The sequence below is a fragment of the Penicillium bovifimosum genome (assembly GCF_028826915.1).
Source record: "Penicillium bovifimosum strain IBT 22155 chromosome Unknown utg000001l_segment0_segment0, whole genome shotgun sequence".
Lineage (NCBI taxonomy): Eukaryota > Fungi > Ascomycota > Eurotiomycetes > Eurotiales > Aspergillaceae > Penicillium > Penicillium bovifimosum.
In genome coordinates this window covers 2,638,545-2,663,368 of record NW_026622710.1, presented here as the reverse complement: position 1 = coordinate 2,663,368, position 24,824 = coordinate 2,638,545, and the positions used below count along the sequence as shown (strand labels likewise).

At 51.8% G+C, this 24,824-nt stretch overlaps 10 protein-coding genes across 10 annotated transcripts; 5 read left to right on the top strand and 5 right to left on the bottom strand.

The window, feature by feature from the left end:
- Window positions 1–1,318: 1,318 nt before the first annotated feature.
- On the top strand, window positions 1,319–3,796 carry N7515_001017 (glycogen [starch] synthase; the record flags this gene model as incomplete). Its single annotated transcript, XM_056661761.1, has 4 exons — window positions 1,319–1,933; window positions 2,001–3,363; window positions 3,415–3,610; window positions 3,667–3,796. Coding segments are annotated over 4 exons (2,304 nt in total), but the record flags the coding sequence as incomplete, so codon positions are not given.
- A 1,015-nt stretch (window positions 3,797–4,811) lies between these two features.
- On the top strand, window positions 4,812–6,050 carry N7515_001016 (NMT1/THI5 family protein; the record flags this gene model as incomplete). The annotated part of the gene is made up of 4 exons (XM_056661760.1): window positions 4,812–4,846; window positions 4,936–5,107; window positions 5,173–5,322; window positions 5,379–6,050. The coding sequence occupies 4 exons, from the start codon at window positions 4,812–4,814 to the stop codon at window positions 6,048–6,050; spliced, it is 1,029 nt and encodes a 342-aa protein (XP_056526926.1).
- Window positions 6,051–7,065: 1,015 nt separating this feature from the next.
- Window positions 7,066–8,232, bottom strand: N7515_001015 (uncharacterized protein; the record flags this gene model as incomplete). The annotated part of the gene is made up of 1 exon (XM_056661759.1): window positions 7,066–8,232. The coding sequence occupies one exon, from the start codon at window positions 8,230–8,232 to the stop codon at window positions 7,066–7,068; it is 1,167 nt and encodes a 388-aa protein (XP_056526925.1).
- A 478-nt stretch (window positions 8,233–8,710) lies between these two features.
- On the top strand, window positions 8,711–9,649 carry N7515_001014 (COG2 family protein; the record flags this gene model as incomplete). Its single annotated transcript, XM_056661758.1, has 2 exons — window positions 8,711–8,725; window positions 8,774–9,649. The coding sequence occupies 2 exons, from the start codon at window positions 8,711–8,713 to the stop codon at window positions 9,647–9,649; spliced, it is 891 nt and encodes a 296-aa protein (XP_056526924.1).
- A 174-nt stretch (window positions 9,650–9,823) lies between these two features.
- N7515_001013 (mitochondrial 54S ribosomal protein uL1m) lies at window positions 9,824–10,847 on the bottom strand (the record flags this gene model as incomplete). Its single annotated transcript, XM_056661757.1, has 3 exons — window positions 9,824–9,916; window positions 9,972–10,536; window positions 10,609–10,847. 3 exons carry the CDS (start codon window positions 10,845–10,847, stop codon window positions 9,824–9,826), a joined length of 897 nt encoding a protein of 298 aa, XP_056526923.1.
- A 156-nt stretch (window positions 10,848–11,003) lies between these two features.
- N7515_001012 (glutamate--tRNA ligase GUS1) lies at window positions 11,004–13,337 on the top strand (the record flags this gene model as incomplete). The annotated part of the gene is made up of 3 exons (XM_056661756.1): window positions 11,004–11,264; window positions 11,350–11,876; window positions 11,930–13,337. The coding sequence occupies 3 exons, from the start codon at window positions 11,004–11,006 to the stop codon at window positions 13,335–13,337; spliced, it is 2,196 nt and encodes a 731-aa protein (XP_056526922.1).
- Window positions 13,338–14,770: 1,433 nt separating this feature from the next.
- N7515_001011 (putative plasma membrane H(+)ATPase) lies at window positions 14,771–17,966 on the top strand (the record flags this gene model as incomplete). The annotated part of the gene is made up of 4 exons (XM_056661755.1): window positions 14,771–15,176; window positions 15,226–15,449; window positions 15,507–16,202; window positions 16,260–17,966. 4 exons carry the CDS (start codon window positions 14,771–14,773, stop codon window positions 17,964–17,966), a joined length of 3,033 nt encoding a protein of 1,010 aa, XP_056526921.1.
- Window positions 17,967–18,542: 576 nt separating this feature from the next.
- On the bottom strand, window positions 18,543–20,482 carry N7515_001010 (glycoside hydrolase family 18 protein; the record flags this gene model as incomplete). Its single annotated transcript, XM_056661754.1, has 5 exons — window positions 18,543–19,941; window positions 19,996–20,123; window positions 20,186–20,199; window positions 20,255–20,317; window positions 20,374–20,482. The coding sequence occupies 5 exons, from the start codon at window positions 20,480–20,482 to the stop codon at window positions 18,543–18,545; spliced, it is 1,713 nt and encodes a 570-aa protein (XP_056526920.1).
- Window positions 20,483–21,965: 1,483 nt separating this feature from the next.
- On the bottom strand, window positions 21,966–23,128 carry N7515_001009 (uncharacterized protein; the record flags this gene model as incomplete). Its single annotated transcript, XM_056661753.1, has 3 exons — window positions 21,966–22,563; window positions 22,619–22,961; window positions 23,089–23,128. 3 exons carry the CDS (start codon window positions 23,126–23,128, stop codon window positions 21,966–21,968), a joined length of 981 nt encoding a protein of 326 aa, XP_056526919.1.
- A 469-nt stretch (window positions 23,129–23,597) lies between these two features.
- Window positions 23,598–24,677, bottom strand: N7515_001008 (PQ-loop repeat-containing protein; the record flags this gene model as incomplete). Its single annotated transcript, XM_056661752.1, has 4 exons — window positions 23,598–24,099; window positions 24,159–24,374; window positions 24,449–24,568; window positions 24,634–24,677. 4 exons carry the CDS (start codon window positions 24,675–24,677, stop codon window positions 23,598–23,600), a joined length of 882 nt encoding a protein of 293 aa, XP_056526918.1.
- Between the last annotated feature and the right edge of the window lie 147 nt (window positions 24,678–24,824).

Genomic DNA, 24,824 nt, shown 5'->3' with positions numbered 1-24,824 from the left:
TCATGCGACAGGTGGAAGTAGGAAGGATTAGAGACAGAAAATGATGAAGAGCGGAAGGCTGCAGAGAGGATCTTTTTCTTCCTGATTTTAGGGCTCGATGCGCTCAATTTATTATCACTTGATGGAGATGTCATCTTGGAATCTCCGATATCGACATCAATGGGGTCTTTGTTTTGAAGCCCGAAGGTGGTACACGACTTTTCGGGCTTCCAATATTTGGGGGGAAAACATACACAGTATGAGATGTTTCAATGACAATGAGGATGGGCACAAACAGAAAAAGGGATCATTACAGTTCTTTATTGGTGACAGTATAAACATTGAGCGATCCTTTGTTGACCGGGCGCCTTCCATTGTCTATGAGTCAACGTTTTCTAGGACACCTGGACAACGTCGTACAACACCCATGTAGAGTCATCGCAGCGCATGGTAAAGGGAAGTCAACTTGTCCTAGACTCCTAGATGCCTCTGGCGTCGTTCCCAACTAGGGTATATTGATGTAGTTCCAGAATAGGGCTAATTGTACCAGATACTTTCATATGAGCTTGACACGGAGTCACGGACCGAGGTAAGCCCTAACTTCCAAGCACCATCAGTCAAGTAGCTATGTGTAGTTTGCTGATAGGATGCACACCAATGTATGCATAGAGCACACTGCAGATGTATGAACCAATGGGATCAAATGAGGTCATCCAAGACAATGATCATGTTGAAGATCGCAACTCTCGACGCCCAGTGGAGCCCGTTGACTGATAGTGACGTCACGGGATCAGCTTTCCCCGGATCCGACTGCGAATTGGAGCAGAGTAAAGCTCAAGAGGAGGTCAATGAAGACGAGATACGTAGAGATTAGCTTCAACGATCGTACGGTAAAATTGTAGTACTCCGTACTGTGTACATGTATAGAGTATCACTTGAATCGAATCGAAGTACTGTGTACTGTGTAATAGTCAACCGATTCCCTTTTTACTAAGTACAGTTACATGCCACTGCAGTAGCCAGGTACCAATGTAAAGATCCAAGGGTCATACCCTATTATATAATTAAATAGAATGGTGAAATCTCTGCTAGCGTATGATTCCTATTTTTGTATATCGGGTGGAATTTCCCTGGCGTCTGTTTCTATCTTAGCCTACAGGCAAAGTGACACCCGGTAAAACCAGTCCGGAGAAAAACTCGCACACACCGGAACAAGGAATGGGACACTTGCATTCTCTTCTATTTTCCTTAACTTGAGCTTCATCTTCAATTTCTCCCCCTCTCTCTCCTCTCAATCTCAGAGTCCCAGCCACTCGAAAAGTCCAGGTCCAGATCCAGGTCCCAGGCCCAACCCACTCCACTTCTCCCCGCACAGACCCGACTCGGACAGCTCTTCCTTGTTGCGGTTGCCCCCCCCCCCCCCCAATTCCTCTTCCTCCTTTCTATTTCAATCTTCTTCTTGTTTCGAGTCGAAGAAAGATATCTACAATTGGATATCATGTCGGAAACGGAAGAACCCATTAAGCGCGATGTGCGCAACCATATGCTCTTCGAGGTGGCCACGGAAGTGGCCAACCGCGTGGGCGGGATCTACTCGGTCCTCAAATCCAAAGCTCCAGTCACCACCGCGGAGTATGGTGAGCGGTACACGTTGATCGGCCCGCTCAACAAGGCTTCTGCCGCAGTAGAGGTCGAGGAGCTGACGCCGTCTAACCCGGCTTTGCGGGAAACAATCCAATCCATGAAGGAACGGGGTATTGAGATGATCTACGGTCGCTGGCTGATTGAGGGAGCTCCCCGAGTGCTTCTCATTGACACCGGTACTGGCTACAAGTGGTTGGATGAGTGGAAGGGCGATCTTTGGACTTCCTCGGCCATTCCATCCCCCGCCGGCGATCATGAGACCAATGAGGCTATTGTTTTTGGATATTTGGTAGCTTGGTTTTTGGGAGAGGTACGTTCAAGATATGGTGATAGCTAAACACGCCAGGAAAGACCTAAACTGACCAGGCTCGCTATAGTATATTGCCCACGACCGTCGCCGGGCGGTCATTGCCCATTTCCATGAATGGTTGGCTGGTGTAGCTCTGCCTCTCACCAAGAAGCGCCACATGGATCTCACCACTGTCTTTACTACTCATGCAACGTTGCTGGGTCGCTATCTCTGTGCTGGCTCGGTTGATTTCTACAATAACCTCCAGTACTTCGATGTGGATGCGGAGGCCGGAAAGCGAGGCATCTACCACCGTTACTGCATCGAGCGGGCTGCTACTCATTCCTGTGACGTCTTTACCACGGTCTCGCACATCACCGCTTTCGAGAGCGAGCATCTGCTGAAGCGGAAACCCGACGGCGTGCTGCCCAACGGTCTGAATGTGAAGAAGTTCTCTGCCATGCACGAGTTCCAGAACCTGCACTCCCAGGCCAAGGAGAAGATCCACGACTTTGTTCGGGGTCATTTCTACGGTCACAATGATTTTGATTTGGATAATACTCTCTATCTCTTCACTGCGGGTCGTTATGAATTCCGCAATAAGGGTGTCGATATGTTCATTGAGGGGCTGGCCCGTCTCAACCATCGCCTAAAGTCCGCTGGGTCAACCATGACCGTCGTTGCCTTTATTATTATGCCGGCGCAGACCTCGTCGCTGACAGTGGAATCACTGAAGGGACAGGCCGTGGTCAAATCCCTGCGCGATACCGTGGAGAATATTGAGAAGGGCATTGGCAAGCGCATGTATGAGCGCTGCCTTGCCTGGAAGGAGGGTGACAACATGCCCGACGAGAAGGATCTCATTACCAGTCAAGACCGCGTTATGCTTCGTCGTCGCTTGTTCGGCATGAAGCGTCTCGGTCTTCCTCCCATTGTGACTCACAATATGCACAATGACCACGAGGATCCCATCCTGAACCAGATTCGCCGGGTCCAGTTGTTCAACCACTCGTCCGACCGTGTCAAGGTTGTCTTCCACCCCGAATTCCTCAACTCCGCCAACCCCGTCTTGCCGCTTGACTACGACGACTTTGTTCGCGGTACCCACTTGGGTGTCTTCCCCTCCTACTATGAGCCGTGGGGATACACGCCTGCCGAATGTACCGTGATGGGTGTGCCCAGCATCACCACCAACCTGTCCGGATTTGGTTGCTATATGGAGGAATTGATTGAGAATTCCTCGGATTACGGAATTTATATCGTGGACCGTCGCGCCAAGGGCGTCGACGATTCGGTGAACCAATTGTCCGACTTTATGTTCAATTTCACTCAGAAGAGTCGCCGCCAGCGTATCAACCAGCGTAACCGCACGGAGCGTCTGAGTGACTTGCTCGACTGGAAGAGAATGGGCTTAGAGTATGTCAAGGCACGCCAACTGGCGTTGAGAAGAGGTATGTTGTATCCCCCAGTGCTTCAATGATCGTGACTAATTTCCTGTCCAGCCTACCCGTCCTCCTTCGAGGGTGAAGAGGAGTACTTCGATATCATTGGAGGAACAGACCACAAGGTCTCTCGCCCGCTTTCTATTCCTGGATCCCCCCGGGATCGCTCCGGAATGATGACCCCCGGCGACTTTGCCTCTCTGCAGGAAGGTCATGAGGGGCTCAGCACCGAAGATTATATTGCTTGGAAGCTGCCGTACGTCCTCTATTCTGTTATCCCCAGCATCTTGGCAATACTAATACATTATACAGTGAAGAAGAAGAGCCCGAAGAGCACTTCCCCCTCACACTGCGAACCCGCAAGATGGCAGACCGGGCTGCATCACCGTTGGACAGTATATCGGTCAATGGATCGGTCAATGGTCAACAAAGTCCGCAGTAGGAGCTCAGTGCTCCGGACTTCTAAGCCGAGGGTATTGGACCCTTCCGCCTTTATTTCACCTTTCATCTTCTCAATTGGTCCCTTATCCTCGTTGGAGTGGACACGCCCCTCATCGTCTACTTGACGTCATGTGTACTTGTTTAATCACCGACTGTTTTTCTATTTCCTTTTCTTTGTCTTTTTCTTTTGTTTCCTTTGCAGTGCATTTGAAGCCCTATGTTTATGTGTAATTAAACATGAATGAACTCAGGTTGTTACGAGCGAGAGACCATATTTCACATGCAATATACAAGCGGAGGGATGATCCCCGACTGTTTACTTCACTCCACCAGACCCATTCGGATAGCATCGGAGTTGTATCGGACGAAATAGAGTTGAAGCCGTTCCAAGGTTGCAAAACATTAAACTTACTGTTAAAAATACCTCACCAGGGATTCTCGTCCCGGTGAACTTTCGTAGCAACGTGCATGAATCATCTGATCGTACTTTCGCTATTTCTACCCCTCCAGATCTCCTTCTTCCTCCCAACATCTTACTTGCACTTCCATACTCAACCGACTCACGTCTTACCACTCACGTCTACCACCGGTACGACTCTCCATGGAGCCGCACAGGTCCAGTGCCCTGCGGGGTTGCAGGACAAAGTCCTCGCTACGATGAAGAGATGGATCAAGGTATTTGTTCTTAGTATAACAGTCGTTGCCACCGCATGACAGGTGTTCAGTCCAGCCAGTCGAATGGAAGAAAGTCTACCGGGGTCGTTCCTGGTAGCTTCCTTTTCACGTCGACTGGCTGGCTGTTCTGAGATTATACTGTCAAAACTTGATCTAGACAATACTAGCGAAAGGACATGCGTGACTCTGATTGTTCCCCTGTTTTGTGATTTGCGTCTGGCTCTGCTGATACCTTGTTCAATTGACCAAACTGATGAGAAAGGGATGCAAGCAGGGCTGGATGCTTTCTCCCAGACATGCTGACCCAATCCAGTATTCACTAGCTTGATCTCGTTGTCATCATGGCTACCGACAAGATCACCTTCCTGACCAACTGGTATGCTGACATCTCCCAGACTCCCTCAATTTCTACAGTCCCTCCTCGTGGAACTGATCTGTAGTTCGACTTGGCTAAGTTCTTTCAAGGCACGCTACTCCGTACCACGCCCCCCTCTACCTCGCCCAGGCTAGAGGCTACTTCAAGGATGAAGGTCTCAAGGTGGCTCTCCTCGAGCCCAACGACCCTTCCGATGTGACCGAGATCATCGGTAGCGGCAAGGTTGACATGGGTTTCAAAGCTATGATCCATACCCTGGCTGTGCGTACCATTCCAGGCATCCCACGGCACCAGTATTCTATGTATCCCATACTAATACCAACCAGGCCAAAGCCCGCAACTTCCCGGTGACCTCCATTGGCTCCCTCCTAGACGAGCCCTTCACTGGAGTCGTTTACCTGAAGTCCAGCGGCATAACCGAAGATTTCCGCTCGCTGAAGGGCAAGCGCATTGGCTACGTCGGCGAGTTCGGCAAGGTATTACCTCAAACCCGCCAAACACCAGCATGGACACCCCACTAAAACCCTACCAGATCCAAATCGACGAACTGACAAAGTATTACGGCATGACCGCCTCGGACTACACCGCTGTCCGCTGCGGCATGAACATAACCAAGGCCATCACGACCGGCACCATCGACGCCGGCATCGGCCTCGAGAACGTCCAAATGGTCGAGCTGGAAGAATGGCTCCACGCCCAAGGCCGCGACCGCAGCGAAGTCCAAATGCTCCGCATCGACCAGCTGGCTGAACTCGGCTGCTGCTGCTTCTGCTCCATCCTGTACATCGCGAACGATGCCTTCATCGCCGCGAACCGGGAGAAGGTTGCTGCGTTCATGCGCGCTGTCAAGCGGGCTACGGATGCCGTGCTGGCGGATCCTGCAGGTGCGTACGAGGAGTACGTTGACGTGAAGCCCGTTATGGCTGGCGCAGTCAACCGGAAGATCTTTGAGAGGTCTTTTGCTTATTTCTCGCGGGATTTGAAGAATGTGCCGCGGGACTGGATGAAGGTTACCAACTACGGCAAGAGATTGGGTATTTTGGACGAGGGATTCGAGGCGAACTGGACCAATGAGTTCCTTTCTTGGGAACTTGAGGGTGATTCGGCTGATCCCGTTGGAGACCAGAAGAGGATGGCGGCTTTGCAGAAGGAGGTTGCTAAGGATGGAGGTTATAAGCGGCTGGAGGTTCAGGCTACTGCTTGATTTTCGTATCCAACGCTGATGTCGGCGGTTATCTTCTAGGCTTCACTCCTTAGCCTCAAGTAACTCGGTCTAAATTGAAAAAACCCCATTTTGGTGACAGTCGCAGAGAACAGGAGGATTGTAGGGTTTTAGGATCCTTCGCTCACTTTGCACGTATCGCTTGTTGGCCTCCACGCTCCACCGTAGTTGGAGCATTTGATTCCAGTGACCTCACCGCGCTTCGAAGAACGCTCCCAAATCGTGTGCTCCTTCGCGCAGTGGCCACAATAGCCACACTGATAGTTATTCCGGCACTGTTGGCGAATGTGCCGCGGTATGTGGCATTTTATGCATAGTTTGGACCCCCCCCCCCCCCCCGGCGGATGCGAGTTGATTAGTGCACTCGCGGAGCCCACCCGGTAAGACGCTCATACAGGGGACGCTGTGGCACCACCACGTGCGCCAAACGAGTCAACGACGCAATTCTGCCGGGAGGGCAGAACGAAACTTTGCATAAAATGCCAAAAACCAGGGCACATTCACTCGCACTGTCGCAACAACATTAGTGTGGCCATTGCGCGAATACGCTTCCCTGTGGTGATAACTCTCGATATCTCATCTTTTGCCATTCGAACTGTCGAAGAGAACCTAGGGAGTGGAACGGCACAGGGGACAAGGCATGTGGGAAATGGGTAAATGGGCCCGTTGGAATCGGAGGGGAGTGTATGACCGGCGCAGTGCGCAGTTCCTTAGCGGCTCGTTAGGGTTCAAAACCCCCAACTAACCTCTAAGCGGACAATCAGGCCAATTCAGGCAGGCATCATCATGTATGCCCAGACGGGAAAGCGAGCTAAATGGGGGCTAATGAGAAGTCGAGAACATCATCATCATAGAGCTTTAGGATCTTGTAAACATGAGATTGCATGTCAAGGACATATAATTAGAGAGCTATCCCTTACTGGGCCTTACTCCAGTCATCAAACATCAGTCGTTATCATATATCGTAAGAGGAACCATACACAGGTTCCAATAGTAATCAACTTGCCGTCGAAGCGACACCCCGATTCCCCGCACGATCCAACATCGCTCTGAGCTTATCCTCAGCTGACTGCAAAGCAGGACTCGAGCGAGTACCAACAATATCCGAACTCCATTTCAGCCACCCAAGCAGAGAATGAATAATCTCCGTACTTGAGCGTCCCATTCCAGCCCCATCACTACTCGCAGTCTGAGCCAGACCAGAATCACCAGAAACCCGATCATCCGCACTGGCCGCCAAATACACCTCCGACACAACAGCCGGCGTAGCCATATTGACAGACCTCCCCTCCCCACAGACAGTGCCCGCCAAAAGGTCCCGTCCACTCCCCCTGGGTCTCGAGACGAACTCCCGCGCAAGCGGCACCTCACGAACCGCCAAAACAGTCTCCGCCTGTGAATTCATCCCCGGAGAGCGCGGACGCTCCATCTCCCTCTGCGGCAAGCGATCCGCACCATCCCCCATGGAAGCGGTATGTCGCAAAGTCTCCAAATACCGATGAAATGAGAAAGGATGCATATCCCGAGCAGCATCAGGCAAATCCATATTCAAATGCAGATTCAAATTCCCCTCTTCACCCACAACGATACTATCATCGAGCCGTTCCTGTTCAGGTCGCACCTCCTCGACTGGGTTCAGGGCACTTGGTGTAGCACATATCTCACCTAGCGGGGCGATGTGACTGCCATATTCATTGGCAAGGCTTAGCTTGCTCCGGCCGCAGATTTCGGCGATGGAGTCTAGCGTGCCTCGGATATCGGGCTCGATGGCTTGTAGTATACTTTCGATACTGAAGTCCTTGTCCGAGGGGAAGATGATCTCCTGGGATGGACGGGGAGTAGAGTTTCCGGGGAAAGGAAAGAAGCGGCGGGACATGGTGGATTGTTGCGTTGGTTTATTGTGCTCGCCTGAATACGCTCTAACGAGGACGGGGCGGGTAGGTGTTGACGGTCTTTGTTCAGAGGGGTCTGCTCGAGACTGGGATCTCGGGGGACCAGTCCGCTGGCGGAGAGCTGGGGCACGATATGCGGTAGTGGAGTCGTGCCGTGAGTTGGCGGTTGCAGGGCCGGGCACTTGGGGTGTGTTGGAGGATAGTTGAGACCATCTTTGACGAGGGATGGAGGAAGAGGATGCTCGCGTACTGGGGAGGGTTTGTGGTTCCATCATTGTACAGTTTCTGGTACACAGGCTACGTTGACAGCGCAGACGGGCGACCCCGCTCTGGAAGGTACAGGACTCAGAGGGTTAGTTCGGGCTCACGGGGATTCGTATCCACGTTGCATGCGCAATGCATGTTCTCCGGCATGCGTTGGGCAGGTCTGTGAATAACCTGTTGCGTTGATGGGGAAGAGGGGAACTTCTCTTGAGTTTGTATGTCAACAATGCGCCGGGCTGTCGATGCAAATGAGTGATTACTCGTATTCTCGAGATTGAGTCTCTTTGGAACGTAGAAGCAAAGTGATTAGTGATAATTGCAATTAGTATGGAAGTAGTTCGTTAGAGGATGATCTCCCTAGTCCAGGCATTTACAAAGCCGTGTCGGTGCCCGAGATCCAAGTCGAGGAGTTGATATGCCAAGACCAGCACCACGTTTCCCCGATCTTCACTCGACCCTCCACAAGTCCACCTTTTACCTCGCATCATGGATGGGTTACAGGTACGCAATGATCTAATTTTCCTAGAGATTCTGTCTAACTCCCTCTAGTTCGGCGACTCCGACTCCTCCTCCTCCGACTTCGACGAGGACCCCTCCGGCCTCCCCTTCCCAGAGCCGCTCTCCCGTACCTCGTTCCTGGCCCCTGACTTCGACCCAGCCACCTTCCTCGCTTCATTAACAAACCGCCACCAGAGTCTCGAGGACCTGCGACAAGAACTGCGCGGGCTCGAACAATCTCTAAACAAAGAGCTGTTAGATCTGGTCAATGAGAACTACCAGGACTTCCTCTCACTAGGCACCGCGCTGCGCGGCGGCGAAGAAAAAGTCGAAGGCGTAAAAGTTGGCGTACTGTCTTTCCAGCGTGATGTCACGGCCATTCGAGATAAGGTGGAGGCGCGACGCAAGGAAGTGGAAGAGCTATTGAATGAGAAACGGCGGCTACGGACGAATGCCGACATTGGCAAGGAGCTGCTGGACTATGCGGACCGTGTCGAGGAATTGGAGCACCGGTTGATGATAGCGGACAAGTCATCGCCGCAGGAAGGGGTCACACCATATGATTCGGACACGGAGTCTGATTTGTATAGCGGCGAGAGCGACGATAGCGATGACGATGAGTTGGCGGATGGGTCGTCTGGGATTTCGCTGAAAAGGATGAAACGACATGCGCAGAAGTTTGTCTATTTGACCTCGATAGCTGCCCGGGTCGGCGAGAAGCATCCCTTTCTGGTTGCGCAGCAGCCGCGAGTCGCGAAGATCAAGTCGACCGTGCTGCTGGATCTCAAGAATGCCTTGGAGCAGGCTACTGCGGCAGGTGCTAAGCAGGGAAACCGCGATGGGAGGACCATGGCAATTCTGCGCCTCTACGATCTGATGGGTGAGGATGTCAGTGCTGTCGCTGCGCTGAAGAACCTCAAGCTGTAGGCATTACATGCTTTGTCTGGCGAATTGGGAATCGCCACTGGCTTGCATACATAGCGTTGGCGTTTGGTCTTATAAAGTCTCTAATTCAACAATGATACCATGATACACCAAGTCCTTTCCTAATAAAACAATAAATTTGTACACGCCAAAAGGATATAAGAGAGATTGAGTATGTTACAGGCCGGTCAAGGCGGAGGTTTCGGGGGAGGATTCGCTGCGGAACTCGCCGTTTAGTGAGAATCCAGGGCCGTTGGTGGAGCTCAGAACCTGGGCATTACGTTAGAGGGTGATTTGCAGGATAGGACCAACTTGAAGTACTCACCACCTCGTAGATCTCCTTGTTGACACGGTCAGTCAACGCAGAAGCATCCTTCTTAATCTGGTCCAGTGTGACGCGCAAGTTGTCGCGCAATTGCTCCGGGGAAAAGCCCAATTGTCCGACAGGCAGACGGATAACGGCATCACGCTCACGGTACACGGTACCACCACGGAGCATCTCCACACGGGCAGCGACATCTTCCACGACCGTACCAGTCTTCGCACTAGGCATCAAACCGCGAGGACCGAGAATACGACCGAGCGCGGCCTTGTTGAGTGCCGGCAAACTGTCCGGGTGGGCAAGACAGCGGTCGAACTCAATCTTGCCAGCCTTGACAGCCTCGAAGACTTCATCCTCGCCGACGAGGACGGCACCGGCGGCTAGGGCCTCCTTGGCTTGTTTCGAACCGGGAGGACAGATGACACAGATGCGGGATTCGGTCTGGACGGCGTGCGGGAATCGGAGCATGTTACGAATGACGGGCCCGTCGCGCTTTGTTCGCAGTCGAATGTGCAGTTCGTATTTTTGGACGGTGGGCTCGCGGCCGACTTCGATGGCCCGGATATATCTGGTAAAGTAAGATGTCAACTGATGAACTAGTGGTTCGTTACCCGCCTCCGATCAGGCATTGAGTACATACCGCATGGCATCGCACAAAGCCCATTGCGGCATATCTTTCAAGTTCTTCTGTCTGAACTCCTGGGGACCTTTGCTTTTCTTGACAGGCTGCTCTTTCCCCTTGCCCTTCGGCTTGCTCTTAAGGCCTCGGACCTGCTGGAAGGTCGAGATAACGGGAGTGATGGTCTCCCGTAGCGGAGCCCGGCATAATGAAAGGATTCCGCGTGCCGCAGTGGGCAGTACCGAGCCGTAGGGCGACATATTGTCAGGCGTTGATTTGAGCTGATCGGCCTGGTTGAAGCAATTGTTTTCTGCCGGAAAGCTGTCGGAGTCGGAGAAACCCTGTTCCGGTTGGGTTGTAGATAATGACTCTGCCCCGCCAGAACTTGAAACTCTTCCCTTCCATACCGTTGCGCCATGTCTCAATACGAGTTGAAAGTGGCTACTCGTGCCAATCACGCGGCGCTTCTGCCCGTCGTGCTCATCGTCACCTCCGTCAATGAGGCCCGCCCTAGCCCGGTGATCAACATCACCTATGAGGACACTGCTCTTCTGCAGGATGGCGACAAGGCCATTGTCCAGCTTACCAGTGGCTCCAACTCCGTCTTTGGTACTGCCAACATTATTCAGGAGCTTACTGTGCACTTCCCTTACCTGACTGGCAAGGACGCCAAGGTGGTGAGTTACCAATTACACCCAGACCTTCCACCCCGCCGCGGAGTCATGTTTTGTGACTGGATGGCTAACAGATATCTTGCAATAGGAAGCCGAATGGATCTCTCAGTTGGATTCCCTGACCACTCTTGACTTCAAGGCCCTCGACCCCGTCCTCCAGCGCCTTGACACCCATCTCCTCATGCGCTCCTTCGTCGTCGGATACTCGCTTTCTACTCCCGACATTGCTCTTTGGGGTGCTCTCCGCGGCAACCGTGTTGCTGTTGCGGCTCTGAAGAAGGGATCCCTTGTGAACCTGACCCGTTGGTACCGGTTCTTGGAGGAGCTTTGCCCCTGGACCGCCGGCGTTGTTGAGTCTATGAACGCGGTCGCTAAGGAGAAGAAGGTTGCCAAGTCCAAGGAGGGTGCTAGCTACGACATTGCGCTCAAGAACACTGAGAACGGCGTCGTCACTCGTTTCCCCCTGAGCCTTCGTAAGTTGTGCCGTCTGCTTTACTCTTCGCTCAAGGCTAACATTGTTCGGTTCAGTGGATACTTGCACATTGGTCACGCCAAGGCTGCTCTTCTCAACGACTACTTTGCTCACGAGAAGTACAACGGTACTATGCTTCTGAGGTGAGTAAAAACATCAACATCACCCCTTCAAAGAGCCGAACTGACTTTACTAGATTCGACGACACCAACCCTTCGAACGAGAAGCAGGAGTTCCAGGATGCCATCGTCGAGGATCTTGCCCTCATGGGTATCAAGCCCAACAAGATGACCTACACCAGTGACTACTTCGACGAGTTGTACGATTACTGTGTCAAGATCATCAAGCAGGGTGATGCCTACGCCGATGATACCGATAAGGAGACTATGGCCGCCCAGCGTTGGGACGGTCTGCCCAGCAAACGTCGCGACCTCTCCCCAGAGGAGAGCTTGGCTAAACTCGAGGAGATGAAGAACGGCACCACCGAGGGTCTCCGCTGGTGCATCCGTGCCAAAATCTCCTTCGACTGCCCTAACAAGGCTATGCGTGACCCCGTCATCTACCGCTGCAACCCGGCACCCCACCACCGCACCGGCACTAAGTGGAAGATCTACCCAACCTACGACTTTGCCTGCCCTATTGTTGACTCGCTAGAGGGTGTCACCCACGCTCTGCGTACTATCGAGTACCGCGACCGTAACCCCCAGTACCAGTGGATGTTGGATACCATGAAGATGCGCAACGTCCAGGTGTGGGATTTCGCCCGCATGAACTTCGTCCGCACTCTTCTCTCTAAGCGTAAGCTGACCAAGCTGGTTGAAACCGGTCTCGTCTGGGGCTGGGACGATCCCCGCTTCCCCACCATCCGTGGTATCCGTCGCCGTGGTATGACCATCCCCGCTCTGCGCGAGTTCATCCTCAAGCAGGGTCCCTCCAAGGCCGTCACCAACTTCGACTGGGGTCTCATTTGGGCCACTAACAAGAAGTACATCGACCCTATTGCCCCGCGCCACACCACCATCTTCAACAAGAACGTCGTCAAGACCACCGTCACCGGCGGGCCCACTACCCCTTACAGCGAGGAGAAGCCCCGCCACGTCAAGAACGCCGCCGTCGGCATGAAGAAGGTTGTCTACAGCAGCTCGATCATCCTCGAGCAGGAGGATGTCAAGCTCTTCAAGCCGGACGAGGAGATCACCCTGATGAACTGGGGTAACGCCATCGTCCGCAAGATCAGCACCAACGCCGAGACCGGCATCATCACCAACCTCGAGCTCGAGCTGCACATGGCCGGCGACGTCAAGAAGACCGAGAAGAAGGTCACCTGGCTCGCAACCGAGGGTCAGGACCTTGTCCCCGTTGAGCTAGTTGACTTTGACCACCTCCTGACCAAGGATTCCCTTGGTGAGGACGATGTCTTGGAGGACTACCTCAACAAGCACACCGAGTTCCGTGAGGAGGGTCTGGCTGACTGCAATGTCGCGGACCTCAAGGAGAGCGATATCATCCAGTTCGATCGCAAGGGCTACTACCGTCTTGATCGCCCTTACTCTCCCGGCTCGCCTGCTGTCTTCTTCAACATTCCTTCCGGAAAGAGCAAATAGATGTTCTGCAGATTATGATGTGAAGCATGTTTTATGAGTGTCTATGAAAAGGAGTGAAGATATGAGTCAATGAAAGGTTGTTTATATCCTTCTAACCAGTCCGGTATATAGGACAAGGAAGTTGGTACATGGATCCGCACATCTGCAGGTATCTCCTACAAATAACTGCATGGAGCGAATACAGCCACGCTGAACATGTGGTCCTAGTATCTCCTATCTCTGGAAAGGGTAGCTGGGGCTGGAGCTTTGGGTCTAACCAGGCATGTAGCCTGTAGGGCTGCGGATGGTCACGTGTAGGGAAATTGACAGCGGTTTTTCATAGCTTTTGTCTAAGCCGGTCATTATGAAGCTTCTTATAATCTTTATCTCTCAAGCACTCCGGCTGGATTCCGGCCCTCTGGTTCCTCCCGACGAATCATGCAAATGAGCTGGACAGGGATGTAAATTCCGCTGCCCGGCTGTCAGCGGAATCGAACGCGGATGACGTCGATGACTACCTGCGTGCTATTTGTGGACTTTCGGATACCTGCGCATCCGCTACAGCTGGAATTGGTTTGGATCATTTATTTGTATTCCCCCAGCTGACTTCTGATGGATGTAGAGCTCATGGCTCCCACTCCCATGGCATTGGAGTACTAGACAAGCCTCCCTGATTGACCACTGCTGGTCTCGATAGCCGACTGTCGTGGAAGTACAAATTGGCCAGGACTTACATACTTCGGCATGTATCATGGTCCTATTGCAGTACAGCATCAGAATCCGTGGTCTGATCTAGGCCTTGTTCTAGCTGCCTTGGTCCACAATGCTTGCCGAGGGAACCTGGCCGATGACCCATGGATGAGAGCTTGCAACTCAAAGTCAATGCCGGTACCTGTTTACATACTTTCATCGCCAGCTCAGGGTCAATATCTGCAATCGTGATCTAGATAGGTCGAGCCAATATTTCAGGCAGTCAAATCCAACGGTCGTTCTTGAACTTGTCCGCGGCTCGTCACATCAAGAGGTGACAGTTTCCCGGCTTGACCCTCCTTCAGGGACCGGGCAGGAACACCAAAATAATGAGAACACTCGCTTCGGTATGAGGCTTCAAGTCTCCGAGAGCTTCCTAGCTCGACGTCAGCATGATGGATCATGTCGGGAGTGGTAAAACTCGTTGCAGTAGCAGCTCCTTCCTTCCGTGCTCAAGACAGTGGAAGCAAGATACTGAGGCCTCGGTTAATTCGTTGATTGCCTTCTCTTTTTATCCATTGGGGTGCTCAGTGGCACACGATTAATTGAAAGACTCACTATATCTGGTATCATTTTACCTTCATTCTGGGATCCTTTGTGCCGTGTTCGTTGCTCCTGTCTTCGAGCATACTGCTGTCAAGAAGGTAATCTCGACCTTCCTTTTCCATTCCAAATAGTTATTTATGCAATTGAGACAGCCCATCATGACCAGCCATGCCCAAGCCGGGCGTGCCGACGTTGGCCGCCGCAGCTCACGGATCTCTCGGGCGTCTCTGAGCGGAGACTGGAACAACCTGGACGAATATGGCAAGCTCGTCAAGTATGTGTCGACCTTCCACGATCCGAATGCACTCGATCAGGAGCTCGGTGAAGTAGCAGAGAAACGAGTCTGGTACGCCCCCTGGATGAAGCGTAAAGTGCGCGTCAAGAGGGTCAAAGATGAAATCGGCAAATTCCCTGACGACTGGACCATGACCGATGTCCGAGAGGGCCTCTCTAGCAGTGAAGTTCCAGTGCGCCGTCGTCGTGCTGGGTGGAATGAGTTGACTTCCGAGAAGGAAAATCCCATTGCTAAGATCCTTTCCTACTTCCAGGGTCCAATTCTCTATGGTGAGTCTTTCTAGCTCGTCGTTTATCTGCCTTTCTGACCCATATACAGTCATGGAACTGGCTGTTTTGCTTGCCGCAGGTCTAGAGGACTGGGTTGACTTCGGTGTCATTATTGGTATCCTTTGCCTGAACGCCGCAGTGGGTTGGTACCAAGAGAAGCAGGCTGCCGATGTGGTTGCCAGTCTCAAAGGTGACATTGCCCTGCGCGCTCAGGTTATCCGGGACGGCACTCAACAGGAATGCCTTGCTCGGGAGTTGGTACCAGGGGATGTAGTATGTTTACCTGGAAATATTTATAGCCTTGTGTATATTTGCTGACCAAACGTCTAGGTTATCGTTGGCGAAGGTCAAGTTGTGCCCGCCGATTGCAGAGTTATCTGTGACGTCAAGGATGAACACGGCTGGGAAGAGTTCAACGAGCTCCAAGAGCAGGGCATGCTTGGCGCAGGGTCGGAGTCAGATGAGGAGGAAGATCCATCCAAGAACAAGGGCGAAGGCGAAGGCGACGGCAAGGCTAAGGCGGAGGACGAACATCAGGCGCAGAAAGCTCGTAGACGTGGCTACCCCATCTTGGCGTGTGACCACTCTGCCATCACGGGCGAGTCGCTTGCCGTGGATCGTTATATGGGTGATATGATTTTCTATACCACTGGCTGCAAGCGTGGCAAGGCTTTTGCTGTTGTTCAAACGGGTGCAAGGACTTCTTTTGTCGGCCGCACGGCCACCATGGTTCAGTCTGCCAAAGGCGCCGGGCACTTCGAACTCGTCATGGATAACATCGGAACATCTCTCTTGATTCTGGTCATGGCCTGGATTCTTGCTGCATGGATCGGTGGATTCTTCCGTCATATCCCTATTGCCTCGCCTCATCAGCAGACTTTGCTTCACTACACTCTGTCTTTGTTAATCATCGGCGTACCTGTCGGTCTTCCTGTTGTGACCACCACCACTATGGCTGTTGGTGCTGCCTATCTGGCGAAAAAGAAAGCAATAGTGCAAAAGCTGACGGCGATTGAATCCCTGGCGGTAAGTCTGCGTGGCTGCGTTGGCATGAATTGATTCTAAGTACTGACACCAACAAAGGGCGTCGACATCTTATGTTCCGATAAAACTGGTACACTGACCGCGAACAAATTGAGCATCCGCGACCCTTACGTTGCGGAAGGCGTCGATGTCGACTGGATGTTTGCTGTTGCTGCACTCGCGTCCTCACACAATATTGAATCTCTGGATCCAATTGATAAGGTCACAATCTTGACGCTCAGGCAATATCCACGAGCAAGGGAGATTTTGCGTCGAGGATGGGTAACTGAAAAGTTCACACCCTTTGACCCAGTGTCTAAACGCATTGTTACTGTCGCAACTTGTGATGGCATTCGATACACATGCACGAAGGGAGCCCCGAAAGCCGTACTTCAGTTGACAAACTGTTCCAAGGAAACTGCTGATTTGTACAAGGCCAAAGCACAAGAATTTGCGCATCGCGGGTTCCGCTCCCTCGGTGTGGCCGTTCAAAAGGAAGGCGAAGAGTGGGCTTTACTCGGAATGCTGCCTATGTTTGATCCTCCCCGAGAGGACACCGCTCAAACAATTAGCGAAGCACAGGCCCTCGGTATTAGCGTGAAAATGCTGACCGGCGATGCGATTGCGATCGCAAAGGAAACCTGTAAGATGCTGGCTCTAGGCACTAAGGTGTATAACTCGGATAAGTTGATTCATGGTGGTTTAAGTGGCGCCATGGCTAGCGATCTTGTCGAAAAGGCCGACGGCTTTGCCGAGGTCTTTCCTGAACACAAATACCAAGTGGTGCAGATGCTGCAAGAACGGGGCCACTTAACTGCGATGACTGGAGACGGCGTGAATGACGCGCCATCGCTTAAGAAGGCGGATTGCGGTATTGCCGTCGAGGGGGCTTCTGAAGCTGCACAGTCTGCATCAGACATTGTGTTCCTGGAGCCCGGACTTTCGACGATTATTGACTCGATAAAAGTCGCACGCCAAATCTTCCACCGCATGAAGTCTTACATCCAATACCGCATCGCACTCTGCTTGCACCTTGAGATTTACCTAGTGACCTCGATGATCATTCTGAATGAGAGCATCCGTGTCGAGCTGATCGTCTTCTTGGCATTGTTTGCTGATCTGGCCACAGTTGCGGTGGCTTATGATAATGCATCATTTGAGCTGAGGCCTGTCGAATGGCAGCTTCCAAAGATTTGGTTCATCTCCTGCCTGTTGGGCGTGCTACTCGCACTGGGCACGTGGATCGTCCGCGGTACAATGTTCTTGAAATCTGGCGGTATCATTCAAAATTGGGGATCTATCCAAGAAGTCCTCTTTTTGGAAGTGGCGCTCACCGAAAATTGGCTTATCTTCGTCACTCGCGGCATTGACACTTGGCCATCCATCCACCTAGTGACAGCCATTCTCGGCGTGGATATTCTGGCTACCATTTTCTGTTTGTTTGGTTGGTTCACCAACGAAAACATGAGGACCAGACCGCAAAGCCACTTTGTTGAGACTAGGAACGGCTGGACTGACATTGTCACTGTTGTGCGCATCTGGGGCTATTCGATTGGTGTGGAGATTGTCATCGCTTTAGTGTACTTCATCTTGAACAAAATCAAGTGGCTTGATAATCTGGGTCGTGCCCAGCGGGATAGGGGTGAGGTTCGGATTGAGAATCTCCTTGCTCACTTGTCACGTGTTACGGTTGAGTATGAAGAAGCAGGTATGCAAAAGGGCCGGTTCAGCTTGGCTGCAACCAAAGAAGAAGAGGAGGCTGAGTGAGGAAGAGAAGAAAGGATGGAGGTGAGGTGCAGATGGCGGTGGTGGAGATGGTGGAATTCCATAAGTTGGCAGGTGCCAGGTGTGAGATTCGAAGGAAAGAACGATGGGTGTTCTGCTCCTTCCTAATTAGTGTTGATCGTTATGATTATCACGTGTTCCACAGTACGATAGGATGTCTATGCTACTCCTTAGTCTGTTCTTCTTGCAAAGACCCTAATGTCACTCAAATACTCCAAACAATCTCCTTCGGATCTAAACATTCCATACATCCTAGCAATATGGACCGGTCACACAACATCTTCCATGACAACTTCGTGGAAAGTAATAAGATTAAATTGGGTATAATACTAACGAATGGATAGAAGGAAATGGTCAGGGCTGAACGAGCGACTGACAAACGACAGGCAATGAGCTGGATAGAGACACGGCTGATATGACAAATTCACCTGGAAGATTCGTATATGCATCTAACCAATCCAATGATCAGCATTCGGCTTCGGAGAAGGAGTACTCGATATCAAATTGAAGTATGACACGCATTTGACACATTCAATCTTGAAAGAAAGGCGCAAATACTCAGATGCGGTTTCGCTTTCCATGTCTGAGGCCTTTGGCTAGACCGTTGGCGACACCGCCAGCAAGGTTGTTAGCCTGGCGGAGACCACCCAGCAGACTCATGAGGTCATTTCCAAGCACCGAGCTCAGAGTATTATTCTCTTCATCGTCGGAATCCTCGCTGTCGTTCTCGTTATCACCCTTTGACGGAGCAGCAGTCTTCGTAGGAGACGCAGTGGTCTTCGAAGACTTTGTCGCTGAAGCTTCGGGCTTAACAGTGGTCGCAATCTTAGTCGGCTTGACCTCGGTAGTCGCAGGCTTAGGGGTAGCGGTAGTAGTCGGTTTCGGCTTGGCCTCTGTAGTCGCAGGCTTAGGAGGAGCGGTAGTAGTCGGTTTCGGCTTGGCCTCGGTAGTCGCAGGCTTAGGAGTAGCGGTAGTAGTCGGTTCCGGCTTGGCCTCGGTAGTCGCAGGCTTAGGGGTAGCGGTAGTAGTCGGTTTCGGCTTGTTATCGGTAGGGTTGTTCTCGGCGCTGGTAGGCTCATCCGTTTGCGAAGCAGAAGCAGATGAAGAGGAGGAAGAGGAGAGTGAGGAAGCGGGTGCATTGGAAGATGACGATACTGTGCTCGTCGTCTTCGTGTCGGTGCTCGTGGTCGTCTTCGTTGAGTCAGTGGACGTAGAAGCAGGCGCCGAAGTTGACGCCGGGTCGGGCGACGACGAACCGGAATCATCATCAGCAGGGCCCAGACTCTTTCGCACGTCCTTAATAAACCCATCGTTGCCGTATGCTTGTGTAGCATCCCACATCATAACACCACCAAAGCTCTTGAATTTCTTCGAGTATTCGATAACCTTGGCCAACTCGGAGGCAGGGATGTATCCTGTGCTAGCGGCTGTGGTGAAGGCCGGCACGCCGACGATGACCTTGACGTCCTTGTTTTTCGATACCGTGTGGGCCCAGTTGTCCCACTCATCGAAATTGTATTTGTTGCTTGAGCTGTCGGAGCTGAAGGCATTGACGCCGCAGAAGTTGTTGTAGAATTGCACCCAGACGGCATCGATGTAGACGGGACCGTTGAGGATATCCTTGTCTGCCTGATCCGGATATGGACATTGCGGTGCCGCAGTCAAGTAGAACTTTTGTTTGCTCTTATCCGCATCCATCAGCGCGCGCAGCTCATTGGCGAAGGGAGCCATGTGTTGGACATTGGCCTCAAAATCGAAGTCGAAGCCATCCAGGACGGCATCGCCGAAGGGACGAAGAGCCTTAGAGCCCTCTTTCTTTGGGCCGAATGTTTCCCACATCAACTTTGCGCCGTCCTTGGCATCAGCTTCAGACTTGAAGCCGCCTTCGCTATAAGTGGCTCCGCCGATGGATAGCAGGATGGTTTTGTGTTTCTTTTGGCATGTCTGGATGTCCTTGCTGGAAGTTATTAGCTCTCTGGCATGGGAGCCAGGAGATACTTGCAATGCTTACCCAATTTTAGGACAGTTCTTCAATTGCGTGCCCTCGAAGACCTCACAATCTTTGCTGGTGACAGAGAAATCAACCTCTGGCGCGCCTCCTGGGCCGTTGACCATCATGTTGAAGGCCATTGGGATAACCTGCCGTCATTCGTTAGCTCATTGACTGAGATTGTTCTGTGTTCTTCCAATCCTCGTCTCACATCGATGTCTTCATCTAGATGCTCATGTTAGTCTCGTCACCCGCATGCATAGCTCCTGGTTCTACTTACTGTCGCAGTAGTGTGCCAAAGGCTGCTGTGCCTTATCACCCTTTCCATTAAAAGAATTCTGACCTGCAAAACGTAACCATGTCAGTGTCAACTGGCTTCAACAGCGAAAACCCACATACCCCAGTAAACAACTATATTACTAGTTGAATTCAGGTCGAGCTTGGCCTGCGCGCCTCCAATTGAAGCCAACAGAACCGACCACGAAAGGATACCCTGGTAGCGACGCATAATGACAAGAGCAGTGCACTTTCTGCTCTAACCTGTCCGATTAGATATTAAGAAAAACAAATTATATACGCGGTTAAAGGACGTATAATGACCGGAACGACAACGACAAGTCGGAACACCATCTGCTCACATGGATCGAGTATCACACGACATTAAGTAGCATCCTGCGAGTTATTTTACTTGTTTTGGCCGAAAGAATGGCCGCGTTCCAGCCCTCAAGTGCCTGACCCGGCGCTCAAAGCGCATGGTATGATCCACAATGTCCACGCCAGCAGCCGTTAGGGAAGAGATCAAGGTCATTCCTCGCCCCTGGACAACTTTAATGTATAGATGACATTTACATATGACGCATTTGATTGGGTCGGAACTTCCCACTGCGCCCTGGTCTGCATTCCAGCCGTTGTCATGGGGAGGAGATCGGGCATGGCCCAGTATTCGGGGCCAGGAATGCACCGAGGGATGAGCATGTGGGCCGAGTGATAATATCAAGTTTTAGACCACGCATACTGGATCATTGGCTTCGAGGGAAGACTCACCTGTCAATGTCAGGAGTGTTGCTCTTTTTCATATGGCGTCCCATCGTGCATGCCCCATCGGTCTATGCATCGTCCACGTTGTACCCTGCAACTCCACCAGATTATCATATCCTCTTAGTCTGTGCACGGATTCGATCTTTCTCTAGTAGCTCATAGTTCTCGGTTGGAAAGTCTCCAAAATGCGGGTTGACTTGGTTGTAGGACGGGGCGAATCCTGGATCAATGAAGCATAGGTACCATCAACATGGCCAACCTAATATATACCGAACCCGGGCACCCAACCTCATGACATAGGTTTCACATCAGATGTCTTCTGCATGCCCGTTGACATGAAAGATACCCCTTTATGTGACACTGTTTGTATAATTTGAACTTGAATCGGCATCACTTGATGACCGTTCTGGAGTATCAGGTTCACCTGGATGGGCGACGAATGATCCATATGAAAACGACTTGTCATGTGTACGCAGTAAGCTGGCGAAGAAGTTGACGTACTTTGACATTCAAGTACTTCGTTACCCAAATCCAATCAAAAATTGGATCGATCGTAAGCCTCCCGATCTCCCTCGAAATGTGCCAGAGTGAAGAATGTGACATGGAGTCCTCTGTTAATGCTAACTCATACTCTGGAAGTATGGCAACTGGCCAGTCTGGGCTGCCAAGCCAACCTCTACCCCAAGTCAGGTTAGCGTTGAATAGTCCCCGATGGAAGCCATGGGCCTCATACACTATTTGAAGTCCTGGGCCTGCGCTGTTAGATCGTACGTATAGATATAAGGCTAGGGAACTTTAATGCAGTGACTCATTGACAATGACATGGATTTTGGCTTTTGCAATGCCTAAACGAGTGAGTGCTATGCCGGGCCCCGAAAGTATCGAGTATCCACTGCAATGATTCACTCGAAGGCATAGACGCGTTCAGGTACATAATCTCAAGCAGGAAATATCTACCTCTTAATCCCAATAACCCGTCCCACAGCCTCATCATTACTTAAACCCTCATCAATAACACCGGCAACCTTAAGCACATCAACAACGCCCCCAATAATGCCCTCATCGACTCCACGGGTAGCATCCGTAAACTTAACATCCTTGAGCCACTCCGTCGCATCCTCCTCAATATAATTGCAGCCGAGTTCACCAGTGCCAAGAAGCCCAACCACACGCTTAGTATCGGCATTGAAGTCCTTGATACCCTGATCGAAAGCCCGGAAGAGACTATCCAGACGCGAGTCATGCTCAGGGTCTGGGAACATCGCCGTCGAAGCAACAATCAGCCACGAAGGCCAGGGCGTGAAGATCTCACCGATTTTCTTAAGCGGCGGACTTGGCTTCTCAGCCGTGGGGTGGAAATACGGCTTCGTAGTAAACTCCTCCCACATGAAGAACTCAGCTGATGGGTTAGCAGCCTGCTCGGGCTTTGCGGCATCGAGCCCGGAGACGCCGTCTCGTAGGGGCCCAAAGGGTCCCAGGGGAACGGTGGTTAGGGAGTCTGCGTTCCAGCCTTGTTGCTGGGCAAGGACGAAGGACATGATGTGCGAGCCGCTGACAATATATTAGCCCTCGTTTTGTGTGTGACGGCTTAATGCTAGCGACTTACCTGCCCAGCCGGCTGACTCCAACTCTTTGGCCTTTTAGATCAGATACGCCGTTGATTTCATCGCGATTGCGGCCGGTGACGATGGCCCAACGGAGTGGGTTGTCCACCCAGTGGCCGACGACCTTGTATCCTCCGTCCGTGGAGTTCTGGCTTGTCTGCTGTTTCCCTGCTAGGCCTGCGACCCATCCTTCGGTTAGACCGATTGCGATATCGATCTCGTTGCCGCGTAGCGATGTGATCATGTGCCCTGTTCCGGATGGAAATGGAGTTAGGGCAATCTTGAATGGGAAGGAGGAAACGGCCGGGGAGCGGAGGGCGAGGTGGAGAGGGGTCAGGTAATGCTCTAATAGTGAATGAGGGTGATTGTTAGCTTTGATCGATTGAGTGAGTATCCCATCGGGAGAAGCAAATGACTTGAGGGCAGTGCTGCGCCGCCGCCAACGTGGAAGCTCTGGGGGTGGTTGACGCACCGGGCACATAGCCAATGCGAATTGTAGGCAAGTCAGCCATTGTAAATTCTTAGATGGGTGGCTACTTCAACTTGATATTAGGAAAAACCATAGATCTGGGCTGCGCGGACTGTGTAGAATATGGTGTACGGAGCATTACCCGGTGACGCGCGTACGCAGGGTGGGGTAGCTACGGCAAGTCCCCGGGCAGTGCTCAAAGCCTCAACCCCTCAAACCTAATTCTGCCCATAGTTAGTTAAGCCTTTTTTACCACGAGTTCTTGCTTCATCTGGAAAGAAGCGCCTGCATAGCGATCACGATAGTCCCTCGCTTATGGATGTATGCCTTACTCATGCACAATTGCAAAATAGGCAAACTACCTGTAGCGTGGTACCTGTCTCATAATGCAGGCCTGGGATCAAAGGTAAAGGTATTGACATTGTCTCGTTCAAATTACAAATCTATCTATAATGTTGTTCGCCCATAGTTATCTACAGAAATTCCGAGTCCAAGTTCAAAATGCGACATTTTCAAGTCATGCGGATATCCTTCTCATGATGACCCCAGCGACCATTTGGCTCCGCAGACTCGCCAGCGGTCTGTGAGTGGGAGCGGGAATGGGAGTGTGAGATGGGATGCGAAAGGGAGTGGGCGTGGGAATTGGAATGCGAATGGGTCGGAGTGTGCGTGGGAGTGTTTCGCGTGAAGATATAGAACTGGAATCCGAGATAGAAGTCGCACACGCACTGGAAGATACCGCAGAGCTTGAATGCCCATGGAATTGTCTCCGTGCTGTTGAAGAAGTAGCTCATTTTCATGGTATCACCGAGAATCCAGGCCGCGATGACAGAGACCCGGAAGCCCTTGCATGAACCCGATCGGTGGTTGGCGATGATTTGAGGAATAGGGAGGGTTGCTTCGACGGCGAGTCCGACGTAGCCCAAAAAGCTGATATAGTATTCGGATTGAGCGATTGGGGTCAGGTGGATGATAGCTAAGGCTCCGACGAAGTAAGCCAGGAACATCCAGTACCTGTTAAAAATCGGCCAATTAGCTTGGATCTTGAGCTCATCGGAGCGCCAGGAACTCACGGCTTGGTGTTCTGCCACTGCCAGAATTCGTACGGTCGTGCAGATTTGGACTCAGAGACCGCACCACTGAAGGGCGCATGCTCAATTCCATTTCTGCCACTGGGAGAAGGCCGATTATCCAACGCGACCTTGAGCATCGCGATCTGGACCGCGATCATGACAATTGCTTGTGTCAACAAAGTAGCGGAGTAATACTCTCCAAACCAGAAGAAGACCCTGGAATTCGTCAATACCAAATTGCAATCCTATTGTGAGCGCACCATTGGACGCGCCGTTGGGTAGGATCTTACTTCAAAATCGACGCAATAAGCATAATCAGAGGAATATCCAAGGAGAAACCCGCGGAGCTTCTTGTGCGATGGATGCTTACAATCTGGTCGGCATAGGACGTTATGGGAGAGGATATAAGGCTATATGAATGTTTATTAGCACTGAAAATTTGAGAATCAATTGGGGCCAATTCAGTTTCACGTACAAGACGGGCGCGGCATAGTCAAAGGCCACCTGGAAGAGAGACATGACGCCGGTGATGGGACCTCCACGGTCGCTATAAAATAACAATTGAAATTGCCAAGCCGACAAGACCCCAGTCGCGTGTAGTTAATAGTCTCGAAGCAAAATGCGAGGGGATTGACCAAGCACAAGCGTAAAATGAGGGAGAAAAGG